The 12,657-nt window shown below is 43.2% G+C and overlaps 1 protein-coding gene across 4 annotated transcripts in view; it reads left to right on the top strand.

Moving 5' to 3' along the window:
- The first annotated feature begins 3,006 nt into the window (after positions 1 to 3,006).
- Positions 3,007 to 12,657, top strand: part of ITGAL (integrin subunit alpha L) — a 44,560-nt gene continuing 34,909 nt past the window's right edge. For 2 of the 4 annotated variants that reach the window (XM_037061050.1, XM_037061047.1), the window contains exons 1-7: positions 3,007 to 3,239; positions 4,439 to 4,541; positions 5,155 to 5,249; positions 5,366 to 5,433; positions 6,915 to 7,032; positions 7,156 to 7,286; positions 8,450 to 8,595. In XM_037061050.1, coding sequence (XP_036916945.1) covers positions 3,182 to 3,239; positions 4,439 to 4,541; positions 5,155 to 5,249; positions 5,366 to 5,433; positions 6,915 to 7,032; positions 7,156 to 7,286; positions 8,450 to 8,595 — 719 coding nt within the window. In that variant the 5' untranslated portion in view covers positions 3,007 to 3,181. The remainder of the gene's footprint in view (positions 3,240 to 4,438; positions 4,542 to 5,154; positions 5,250 to 5,365; positions 5,434 to 6,914; positions 7,033 to 7,155; positions 7,287 to 8,449; positions 8,596 to 12,657) is intronic. The other 2 variants (XM_037061051.1, XM_037061049.1) reach the window with 1 other exon arrangement.

Raw genomic sequence — 12,657 nt, 5'->3', positions numbered from 1 at the left:
TATGGATACTTGGACTATTTGAACACTGATGAGAAGTTCTGTAAGTTAGAGCATGGGGTATGGAAAAGCAATGAGGCTCTTGAAAGCCATGCCAATGAGCTTGAACTTGATTTTGTGTGTGCAAAAGGGGAATCATGAGAGGTTTTTAAAGCCTAAGAGAGAGATGATCAGATTTCTCACAGTGAATTTGGTAGTACGTGAGAGATAGAACCTTCTCTTCAGACGGCCAACTGAGGAAAGGTTCTGTTGAGACCTGATGGAGTTGCAAACAAAAGGAATAGAAATGAGAGACAGTTCAGAGGACTTGGGCCCTCGGAGAATGACAGTCTGAGATATGATGAAGTCAGCTTTGACTAAGGAAGTGTGTGAGTGTAAGGCACATCCTGCCTCAGGACAGCCACCCTGCCTCTTGGGCTGAGAGTCCTGCAGCCCCAGTCTTCAGGGGAATTTCCTGCTGTCTGTGCATTGAGCCCCTGACTAATTTCCAGAATCTTTGGGGCTTACTTGTAGTTTGTAGCTTCCTCAGCTTCATAGTCCTCAACCGGAGCAAGAAAAAAGTATTCTTTTCATCTTCAACAGAACATGATAAATATGTAAATGAGTATACTTTGCCAGCTGAAACATATATATTACCTATAATCCAAGCAGTAGAGACTTTGAGATTATTTCTGGAATTCCTCTTAGCCCAGGCATTGCTATGGTATGCTTAGAGCTTCTATAAACTTAAGCGATAATTCAAGCATCCCAATTTTGAAGATGGCCTAAAGGAAAACCTTCACACTGGAGATGGCTAATTTGACTGTTAATTCTGAGTTAGATATTCTCTGGTGAGATAATTAGCTTTTCCAAACAGGTCAAACCTGTATGGTTAACTAGAACAAACAATTTTGTGTCATAAAGAATCCGTGGCTCTAAATTGTTACCAATGGTTATTTTTGAGATTCAGGAGCAGGAGGTGAGTCATTATCCTTTGACTCTACATACTTCTGTAACTTTTGAATTTTTAAATTTATATGTTTGTAATTTCAGAACAAAACAGAGAACTTAGTTAGATGTACATTGGAACTGCTGCACAGAGAATCAAAGGAGTCGCTCTGAACTATCTGCTTTTAACTGAATTTGAAAAAGATCATCTGACTTCATCCAATTACCAGGCACCACCTTGGCACGTGGAAGCTGCCTGGCAGTAGATTACAAATAATGTACCTGCGAAAGCCTTCCCCGGGGTGGGGAACCTCTCAGGTTGAGCAGGCTTTCCTTACAACACAGAGAAAATCTCAACATCCTTTCCACTTTCCCATAAACAGATGCAGTTCCTCCATTCTGTTGTGTTTTTAATATTGTTGTTTTTTCAAAACTACCCATTTTACATCCTCATTGTAAAAACATTTTTCAGACAATAAAGAAATGTATAAGCCTTACTCTGTTTGGAGTTTGGTTGTGTCTTTTTGGATTCGTTTTACACTCATACACACCCCCGCGCACACACATAATTTCAACTATTTTTCATTTCTTGAGATATAATTCACATACCATAATATTACAGCTTTAAAGTGTACAATTCATGGTTTTTAACAAGTTCATTAAGTTGTGCAACAATCATCACTATCTAATTCCAGAACATTTTATTGCCCCCCAAAGAAACCGTAGACCCACTAGCAGTCACCCCTCTTTCCATACTTCGCCCGTCCTCACCCCCACTAATCCACTTTTTGTCTCTATAGATTTGCCTATTCTGAACATTTCATTTAAATGAAATCATACAACATGTGACATTTTGTGCCGGACTTCTTTAACTTAGTACAATATTTACAAAGTCTATCCACGTTGTAGCATGTACCAGTACTTTATTCCTTTTTATGACCAAATAATATTCCACTGTATGGGCACAAACCACATTTGTTTATCTATTTATCAGTCAAATGGGCATTGCATTGTTTCCAGTTTTCCTGATATGAATAATGCTGCTATAAGAATTCACATATAAGTTTCTGTATAAGCATGTGTTTTCAGTTATTTTGGGTCTATACCCAGGAGTTACTAGATCACATAGTAACTCTATGTTTACCATTTCTATTTTTGGAGAAACTGTCAAAATGTTTTCACCATGGCTGCACCATTTTACATCCCCACTGGCAAAGCACAAGGGTTCCAATTTCTCCACATTCTTTCTCACACTTGTTATTTTTCTTTCTTTTTCATTCTAGCCATCTTTATGAGCATGAAATGGTATCTTCTTTTGGTTTTGATTTCTATTTTTCTAATGGCTAATGATGTTGAGCATCTTTCCATGTGCTTGGTGGCCATTTGCACATCATCTTTTGACAAATGTCTATTCAAACTTTTTGCCCACTTAGGAACTTGAGTTGTGCTCTGGCTGGTGTGGCTCAGTGGATTGAGCGCGGGCCTGTGAACCACACGTTCGTGGTTTGATTCCCAGTCGGGGCACATGCCTGGGTTACAGGCCAGTTCCCAGCAGGGGACACATGAGAGGCAACCATACGTTGATTTTTCTTTCCTTCTCTCCTTCCCTTCCCCTCTAAAAATAAATAAATAAAACCTTTAAAAAACTGAGTTGTCTTTTTATTGTTGAGTTACAAGAACTCTTTATATATTCAAGATACCCATATCAGAACATATCGAGTCCCATATCGTAATATATAATATGCAAATATTTTCTCTCATTCTGTGAGTATTGTTATTTTATTTTTAGAATCAAAATGAATTTCTAAATATGCTGTTCTGTAACCTGCTCTTTTTCTTTCACAGTGTGTTGTGGGCATCTTTTAATGTTAAGACAAAGCTATCCCATTATGGTTGTACCACACTTTATTTGACCAGTCCTCCCCTGAACTGTAAAGAGTCTGAAGTTCATAAGTGGGTAAAGACTAAGCTGCAGCAGTTCTTGTCTGCTGCTGGATGATGTGAAAAATGCAAGCAGGCACAGGAAATGTCTCTAACCTGCTTACACTTCCTCTCTGAACCCTGTGGTTTCACAACTCCTATCACCCCTCCTTTACCACCACCCAGTGTCATCAGCCTGGTGCCTCTGTGAGAATGTTCCACTGCAAGAGGCCTCGGAGCATAATTATTTCCCTCTTTCACCCTGCCTAGGTTGCCAGCAAATCCCAAGGGTCCTCTGAGACTGAGTCTGGGTCAGGATCTGACAGCTGTTTGAAGGATGAACTCCTGCGTCATCATAATGAGGCGGCTGCTGCTCGCTGGGCCTTTTCTCTTCGGTAAGCAAAGGAGGAGAGGAGGGGAAGCAACATGTGTCCATGACCAGGGAACCGCAAGGCTTTATGGACCAAGAACAAAGGAGGAGCTGCTAAGGGTGGAATTGTGTACATGTAATGTGGAGCCCAGAAATCCTAGGGAGAGAAGGGGAGAGAGAGAGAAAGGAAGGAAGGAAGGAAGGAAGGAAGGCAGGAAGGAAGGAAGGCAGGAAGAAAGAAAGAAAGAAAGAAAGAAAGAAAGAAAGAAAGAAAGAAAGAAAGAAAGAAAGAAAGAAAGAACCCAAAGCATAGGCGAGGTATGGAGACAAAGACACAGAAGGGAGACAAAGATGACAATAGTGAAATGTGTGGGAGTGAGTCTCTAAAAAAGGCAGATGGTAATGGGTACCTAGAGCTGGGCTGGGGTCTGGTTCCTCCTATGGCAGCTCTCTGTGCCATCTTAGGCAAGTCCTTTCCCCTTTCTGGGCCTCAGTCTCTTCGTCTGAACAAAGGGTGGGGCCTCATCTCTGACATCCTAGGATGCTGTGTAATAAGCCTGTTGTCTGGAAGGAGTTCAGGGTCTGAAAGGATAATTTGGGGCTTGCAGATGATGCCTAGGCTGCCTGAGATGGGGGAATCTGAGATGTAGTGGTTAAGGAAGGCACTGGCCCCTGGTGGGGTGAGGAGTATGGAGCATTAGAGGAATGAGGAGGCAGCTTCACAGGGATCAGAGGATCTTGAAACCGTTAGTCTGTGGGAGGAAGCCTGAGGCTAATTATTTGAGTTCTCTGGGTGCCTGGGCCCCAGACCCAAGGGAGAAATGAGTGCGTGGGGAGATGCACCCCACCTTGAAGCATCCCCATCTCCTCAGGGAGGTCCTTCAGCCTGCTCCTTTCTCAGGGGCCTCTGCCTTCTCATCCTTCCTCCTTTGTTGAGAGGCCAAACGGGAAGTGTGTCCTTCCCAGGCCCTGGGACTGCCAAGCTCTGGGTCGTAGGGAGTCACTGCTTCCATATTTCCCTGACCCAAGGCCCTCAAGGGGAAGTCCAGGGAGGCTGGTTGCAGCTGTGTCTTGGGTGTGGGCCGCCTGATTAGGAGGGGGCTTGGTTCCTGGAAGTTGGCCTGTCCCTTTGGGGCAAGTAGGTGACAGATAATCTGCACACTGGGCATGGAGTTGGGGGGATCCCTGGCTGAAAATGGCTAAAGTGCCTTTTGTCTCCCTCAGCCCTGGCCTCCAGCTACAACCTGGATGTGCGGCATGTGCAAAATTTGTCTTCCCCACACGCTGAGAGGCACTTTGGGTATCGTGTCCTGCAGGTTGGAAACCGGTGAGCTGATGCCCCAGGTCCTCCCTGCCCTTCAGAGCCCCAGAAGAGGTGCCCCCATGCCAGCCCTGGGGCTGGCCAGTGAAACCAGCTGATCACAAGGAGTCCATGGTGGGGTTTCTCAGAAATAGGAGCAAACCCATCAGATAGTAGGATGAGGGCCATTTACAGTTAAAATGCCACATATGTGAAATAGAAAGGGAAACACCACAGCCCCTATAACACTTGGTAATACTTCCTAGATTCTTGAGTCCCTCTCTAACTAGACAGTGAATTCCTTCCTGGTCCCCCCACCCCAAGCCTAGCACATAGTAACTATGCCATAAATTAGTCTTGAATTAATGACTGATTGAATAGTTATAACATTCTGGCATATTCTCTGGGCATATCCTCAGTTTTTCTAGACTTCAGGTGGAAAAAATCCTTAACTTTCTAGAATTCTGACATATTGGATGATTTACCAGGCATTCGATAGGGAAGGAATTGGCAGCGACCCAAAGGAGAATGGCTGTATTGCTTTGAGATCCCTGGTAGGGGGTCGGAAACCCCTTATTAGGTAGGGGTGGGAAGGTGAAGACCTAGGTAACTCCATCTCACAAGTGAGATTTCTCATCAGGGTTGTTGTGGGAGCTCCAGGTGAGGGGAACAGCACAGGAAACCTCTATCAGTGCCAGCCTGACACTGGACACTGCCTGCCGGTGAGCCTGAGTGGTGAGTAACTGGTGAGGGAGCTGGGGGCAGTTGTGTCTCAGGGAAACTGAGGTTAGCCCCACCACACCTGGATTGCCTAAATCCCTCCAGACCAATCAATCTTACGGTGTCTACAGGTTCCAACTACACTTCTAAGTACTTGGGAATGACCTTGGCGACAGACCCCACAGATGGAAGCCTTTTGGTAAGAGTTTTGTGTAGAGTGGTGTCAGAGCCTACAAAGCTCAATGCTAGTAAACAGATTGAAAAGATGAAAGGGAAAAATGGATTAAAGATCCTGTAGAAGATTAAAGGCATCAGAGAGATTCAGATTCAATTAGTGTTTACTGAGAACAAAGTATGAGCTAGCTATTTTCAAGACCTGACTTACCTAAGTTTTCTTCCAAATATTATATACCTATTAACAATTGATATTCAAGATGATTTTTGGTGGTGCACAAACTTAATGTTTTGATCGTTATATATTTATTTAATAGATTAGTAGAAAAATACACAAGCACATCAAATTCATGATTTCTTAGATTGTATTGCTTAGGGTAAGGCTTAAGTTTTTTTAAAGTAAATTTAAAGTAAATAAAATTTCAAGTAAACAATAATATGAATGGTATACCATAGGGCAGAAATTGTGATGTTGTACACAAATGCCTAAAATTTGGAAAACATTGCTTTATTTCTTTTTTATTTTCAAGAAAGTCATTTTTAAAGACTTTATTTCTTTATTTCTAAAGAGGGGGAGGGGAGGGAGAAAGAGAGGGAGAGAAACACTAATGCGTGGTTGCCTTTCATGTGGCCCCGGCTGGAGACCTGGCCCTTAACCCAGGCGTGTGCCCTGACTGGGAATCGAACTGGTGACCCTTTGGTTCACAGGCCACTGCTCAATCCACTGAGCTACACCAGCCAGGGCACATTGCTTTATTTCTTAGCCCTCAAGACAGGCGAGTTAAGAATTAGTGTACACATTTTACGTATGAGAAAACAGGGCCAAGGGGGAGAGACTTGGCCAAAGTTACATGATTTTAAAGAGGTAGAGCCAGGATTTGAATCAAATTCCCATTTGATTCCAAGTCTATTGCTCTTTACAAGTCATCCCGGCAGCATGTGACAGCTACATGAGAAGTAGAAGACTGAGTGAAATATTGATTGTATTTAATTGGAGCTTGTTTACTTAGCTGCTATTATATGGCACACACTGTGCTAGGTTATGATGGGGAAAGGGGAGTGAGATACAAAGATGATTATGACATGAGCCCTGAATTTCAAGAAATTGCAGTCTGGAAGGAAAGATAAGCCATAAATGAAAGGCACATCATTGTATATCCTGGGGATAGTGAGTAATTCAATTTGGTTAAACACAGAACGTGAGATTGGGAAGGAAAGGGATGGGCCTGGAAATGCAGGACAGTGCCCGGCTGTAAACAACATAAATGCCAGACTAAGGATTTTAGATTTCATCCTCTAGGCAGTGAGCATCCATTGGCATAGGATATTGGTAGTAGAGAAGGAGATTTGATATGAGAAGCCTGGAGGCAGAAGTACCTTGGCTCAATAATCAGTTGGATGTAAGGTGTGAGGTCAGGAGACGATGAAGGTTTTTGTTCTTGACTGATAATACCCAAAAAACATAGCAAGAGGAAGCTGTGACCCTTTTATTTTTGTTTCCTTCAGGCTTGTGACCCTGGGCTGTCTCGGACATGTGACCAGAATATCTATCTAAGTGGCCTGTGTTACCTCTTCCACCAGAATCTGAAGGGTCCTGTGCTGCAAGGGCGTCCTGGTTACCAAGGTAAGGAACTGGGATCCAGTGGGTAAAAATACCTCCAACTGGCTGCGCATACACGGGAACCAGTGCAAGCAGGCCAGCCATCAGAGACACTTTACCAAGTCCCTTTGTGTCTGGCCTCTGTAGAATGTCTGAAGGGCAACGTGGACCTGGTATTTCTGTTTGATGGCTCAATGAGCTTGCAGCAATATGAATTTCAGAAAATTCTGGACTTCATGAAGGATGTGATGAAGAAACTCAGCAACTCTTCCTACCAGGTAAATATAACAGTTAAGATTCCTGGTTATAGGCAATAGGTGTCTACCCAAATCAGCTTAAGGCATAAAAGGAACATTTAGTAAGAGGTGTCTCCAGAAGCTAAGGGCATGGCTATAATTGGACCTCTAGAAGGGACAAGAACCAAGAAGTAGAAAGCTTCTGAAATTTTCTCTAGTTCTCATTTCTGTTTCTTTTTGGCTTTTGCTTCCCTCTTCTCTTTCTTTCTGTAGAATGACTCCCTCGGCTTCTTTGGATCACGTGGGCCTGTGGAAAGCTCTTAAGTTCACATGTTCAAGTTTCAGGAGGTTTCTTTTTCTCTCTTAATCTTTCTCTCAACTAACCTTTCCCACTGCAAATCCCAGATTCTCAGAGAAAAGTTATTACTGGCCATTATTACTGGCCGAGCCTTAGTCGGGTGGCTGTCTTTGGCCAAACAAATTGTATCCTATTTAGCAGGGTCACTCAGCAGAATTATGGCTACTGGGAACCCTTCCTGTTGGTGAGGCAGACAGACCCAGAGAAATTAAGCCCAGTGACAGTACTACATAAAGGGGCAGAGGTTTATTTAATTTTATTTTGGTGTTTGTTTATTTTCAAAAGAATGATCTGAGCCCTGGCTAGTGTGTCTCAGTTGGTAGGAGCATTGTCACGTAGCCTGAAAAGTTGCAGGTTCAGTTCCTGGTCAGGGCACATACCCAGTTTGTAAGTTTGATCCCCAGCTGGGGCATGTATGAGAAGGCAACCAATTGATGCTTCTTTCTCATATTGATGTTTCTCTCTCTCCCTCCCTCTCTCTGAAAGCAATGGAGAAAAAAACAAAAAACCTTTGGGTGAGGATTAAGAAAAAAAGGAGAATGATTTGAGGCCAGGGATGTGGAGTGGGGTTGCCCAGGTCCTGGATAAGAAGTAATGACTGGAGACCCTGTCCAGGTAGCTCAGTAGGTTAGAGCATGTTCCCAAATTACCAAGGTTGCAGGTTTGATCTCTGGTCAGGGCACACACATGAAGAACAAATGAATGCATAGATAAGTGGAACAACAAACTGATCTTTCTCTTTCTCTCTCTAAAATCAATAAATAAAAATTTTCTAATAAGAAGTAATGATTGGAGCAGACAAGTGAGAAGGGATGTATACGGTTCCATTTCTTCTTTATTCTTACAGTTTGCTGCTGTTCAGTTTTCTACGACCTACAAAACAGAATTTAATTTCTTGGATTATTTGAAGCTGAAGGACCCTGATGTTCTGCTGGCCAACGTGAAACACATGCGCCTGTTGACCAACACCTTTGGTGCCATAAACTATGTTGCGTGAGTTCCCTTTTGCAGGAGAGAGCCCGTCCACCAGTTGTTCTGTGTGCACTAGCTTCCTTAAGTTGATATGTAGAGCTCAACAGGTGGGTCAGCAAGGGGAAGGTTATTGTAAGAATTCAGCCCTGGCTGGGGCTCAGCGGACTGAGCTCAGGCCTGCAAATCAAAGGGTCACCAGTTTGGTTCCCAGTCAGGGCACGTGCCTGGGTTGTGGGCCAGGTCCCTAGTAGGGAACACTCAAGAGGCAACCACACACTGATGTTTCTCTTCCTCTCTTGCTCCCTCCCTTCCTCCTCTCTGAAAATAAGTAAACAAATAATCTTAAAAAAAAAGAATTCAAGTGGAGCAACTTTAGTCCAGGTTCTGAACTATAAGTAACAGAAATTGACTTTATATTGACTAAATAAATCCTGAAGGGATATCGCAGGGATAGCTCATCAGCCTCTGGGGCAGAGAGTATTGCCAGCCTCACAATGGACTAGAACCAGGACTTGGGAAGTGATTGTGAGCCATGGAAGCCTCAGTAGAATCGCCTCGTAGATGGGGACCAGCTGTGAAGTCAGTGCATGGACAAACAGTCAAAATTATCCTTGAAGAATTCCTTGAATTGTTCATAAAATTTAATATATTCATGTCCCACACTGGAAATGAGCATATCTTAATTTCCTAAATTTACTACAGAAATTTATTTCCCTGAAGTTGGATCAGATTAATGTGTTTAAATTGAGACCTAAACAAACATAGCTGGGTTATGCTGAGGGGCCATACTGTATGTTTTAAAAATACCTATTTTGAAACATTACACTAGCCATGGAAACTGAGCCCAGTTTGAGGAATAAGAATTATGGCTCCTATACCATGTACCCGCTGTATATATTCTCAAGTTGAATGAGAAATAGCCAGAAGGATCTCCTGTACTATTACACTTATTTCTCTCATTTTCATTTCTTTGCCCAGCAGGTACAGTTGAATGTGCATTACTTAAACATGTGTGTGGCACACATCTCAAAGCTCTGCCATGTGTGTTTCCAGATATTTCCTTCTGGGGCTCCCTTGACCTGTCATGTTCACTTCATTCTTTTTTCTTTGTAGACAGCTTTGGTGGGTACACAGTTAAATGATGTTCCCTGAAAAAATGGCAGCCTCGATTCCTCTACCTGAATTCCAGCCTCCAGTTGAGAAAATGATCGGCTAAGCCTGGGTTAGGTGTCCACGGGTCCACCCAGCTATGGCCTTGGTCTACTTTATGACGTAGAGTCACATGACACAAACATAGATTCTAGGGCCTCTCCATGGGAAAGGCGCAATTCTTAGAGAAAAGGTCACCGCGGGATGGGAAGACACCCTGAAAGGTGTCAAATGTGGAAGCAAAAGGGAGCAGTCATGGAAATGTATTTCATAAATACTTCTTGACCATCTGGCTGTGTGCCAGGCAGTGTTCCAGATTAGGAACTGGCAAATTTTTTTCTGTAAAGGGCCATATAGTAAATATTTTAGGTTTTTCTGGCTATATACAGTATTGGTTGCATATTATTCTTTGTTTGTTTTTGTAACCCTTTAAAGACAGAGATATTTTTAAAATTTTTTAGCTCATGGATAGCATTAAAAACAAGCTATTAGCTGGCTTTGTCTGGCAGGTGGTTGTTTGCCACGTTCCAGGTGCTGGGACTATAGCAGGGAATAGAACAAAGAAAAATCTCTGCTGTCTTGGAAATTAATAGTCTAGTAAGTGAGAGAAATGCAATAAACAAGATAAATAAGTAAATTAGATAATACAGTAGGAGATATACGTTTGATTAAATAATTAAGCAATATTCAATAGAAAGATTAGGGAAGGTTACATTCGAACAAAGACTTGTTGGAAGCGAGGAAACCTTGTGGAAACCTGGGGGAAGAACATTCCAGGCAGAGGACAAAGCAAAGGCCCTGAGATGAGATGCTTGGGATGTTCCAAGAAAAGCCAGGAAACCAGTGATGTGGCTGAAGAGAAGTAAGTAAGGGAAGAAACTAGTGGAAAAGGAGATCAGAGAGACCGTGGATGTGTGGATGAGCTAGAGGCTGTAGTAACGACTTGAGCTTTTCTTTTTTTTTAAATGTTTTATTTATTTATCTTTTTAGAGGGGAAGGGAAGGAGAGAGGAAAGAAACATCAATGTATGGTTGCTTCTCGTGCATCCCCTGCAGAGAACTGCCCCCTGCCGGAAACTGGCCTGCAGCCCAGGCATGTGCCCTGACTGGGAATCGAACCTCGATCGTCTGGTTCGCAGGCCTGCACTCAATCCACTGAGCTACACCAGCCAGGGCTTGAGCTTTTCTTCTAAGTAAGATGAGAAGTTGTCAGAGGTTTGGAGCAGAGGAGTGATGATCTGCTTTATATTTTTAAAGGATCCTTCTGGCTGCAGGGTAGATATTAGACTGTGGAGGTGCCAGGGATGGAAGCAAGGGGGCCATTTAGGAGGCTATTGAAAAATGCAGATGAGATGGTTTAAAATGGGGTGGAAATCCATGAACAGGCCCTATAATATGCCATGTCTGTGTGGAGGGAGGTTAAAGAAATGTTTTGCTGGCCCTGGGCAGGTAGCTCAGTTGGTTAGAGCATCGCCCCATATGCCAAGGTTGCAGGTTCAATCACTGGTCAGGGCACATACAGTAATCAACCAATGAATGCATAAATAAGTAAAACAACAAATTGATGTTTCTATCTGTCTCTCTGTCTCCCTCTAAAATCAATTTTTAAAAAAATCTATGAAAGCCCTGGTTGATGTGGCTCAGTTGGCTGGGTGTCCTCTCATAAATGGAGAAGTCGCAAGTTCAATTCCTGGTCAGGGCACCTGCCTAGGTTGTGGGTTCATTCCCCTGTCAGGCATGTGTGAAAGGCAACCAATCAATCTCTTTCACATTGATGTGTCTTTCCTTTTCTCTCTTCCTTCCTTCCTCTCTCTCTCAAATCAATAAGCATGTGCTCGGGTGAGAATAAAAATAAATTAAATAAATAAAATGCTAAAAAATAAAATAAAGTAAAAATAAAAGTAAGAGGTTTTCAAAACAAATCTATGGGTTAAAAGAAGAAGAAGAAGGAAGAAACGTTTTGCATCCAAGACAGAACTAGAGGTCTTGACAGCAGATGTTCCTGGCCCTGCCCACCAGAGCTCCTCGTCTTTGGCAGCTTTCAAGTAACTCTTCAGCCCTCCTTTCTCTATCTCTCCTCCACCTGCCACTGTGGCCTCTCCATATGGCTTTCAGCTTCCACTCCTAAGGCAGGTCATGTCATAGGCAAGGGTTGTGAATTGGCTGCTCTTGCATCGACTGTCCATCTGGGTTAGCTGTGGGGTTGGGAGAGAAGGATCAGATGGTTCAAATACAACTGTTGTCCCAGCAAAAGCTGTGGGCAACCTATTTGGCATCATAAGGAGGCTGTGGACAGGGCAGGAATTGAGAGAGTTGGCTCGTCTAGTATTCAGTCCTCCCTTCCTTTTATTATTTTACATGCACTGAGCACCTACTCTGGGTCATCAGCCAGAGATACAGCAGCAAATCAAACACAGTCCTTTCCTCGAGGAACTCATGTCATGTGAGTTTGAGAGAAGACCAAAACAGAAATTAGCTATTTCACATCCCTAGGAAACTTGCTGTAGCAGAGATCTACAGGCAGCCTGGGGTGGTAGGGGTGGCAGAGAAAGTGCCATATGAGCTTTCTCTGGACAAGTGACTTTCCAGTTTTCTTTGGCCATGGGACTCATTTTTTTCTATTGAAATCTTACCTAAATCACCAACATATCAGATTGAAGTGATAGTTGCCATGTGATTGAAATGGAGGGTAGGAAGCTGAGTTTCCCCTTACAAAATCTCCCCCTTACCACCCATAGACTCTGGGACAGAGTCTTGCTGACTACTCAGAATTCAGTTAAGATACTGGTTTAGGAGAGGTGTGGCAGCAAGGGCAAGGAAGGAGGTCCAGTAGAGAACTTGGAAGGCTGGGAATAGCTACTGAGGAATGTGAGAAAGGCTTTTGCATAATTAGCAGGGCAATGACTTAGGAAAAGAGGGAAGCAGTGGGGGAGAC

This window comes from Sturnira hondurensis, unplaced genomic scaffold (genome assembly GCF_014824575.4).
Source record: "Sturnira hondurensis isolate 20B ecotype Veracruz unplaced genomic scaffold, ASM1482457v3 Scaffold0013092, whole genome shotgun sequence".
Taxonomy (NCBI): Eukaryota; Metazoa; Chordata; class Mammalia; order Chiroptera; family Phyllostomidae; genus Sturnira; species Sturnira hondurensis.
Note: the sequence above shows the minus strand (reverse complement) of the source record. Positions and strands in the feature narration are given on the sequence as shown.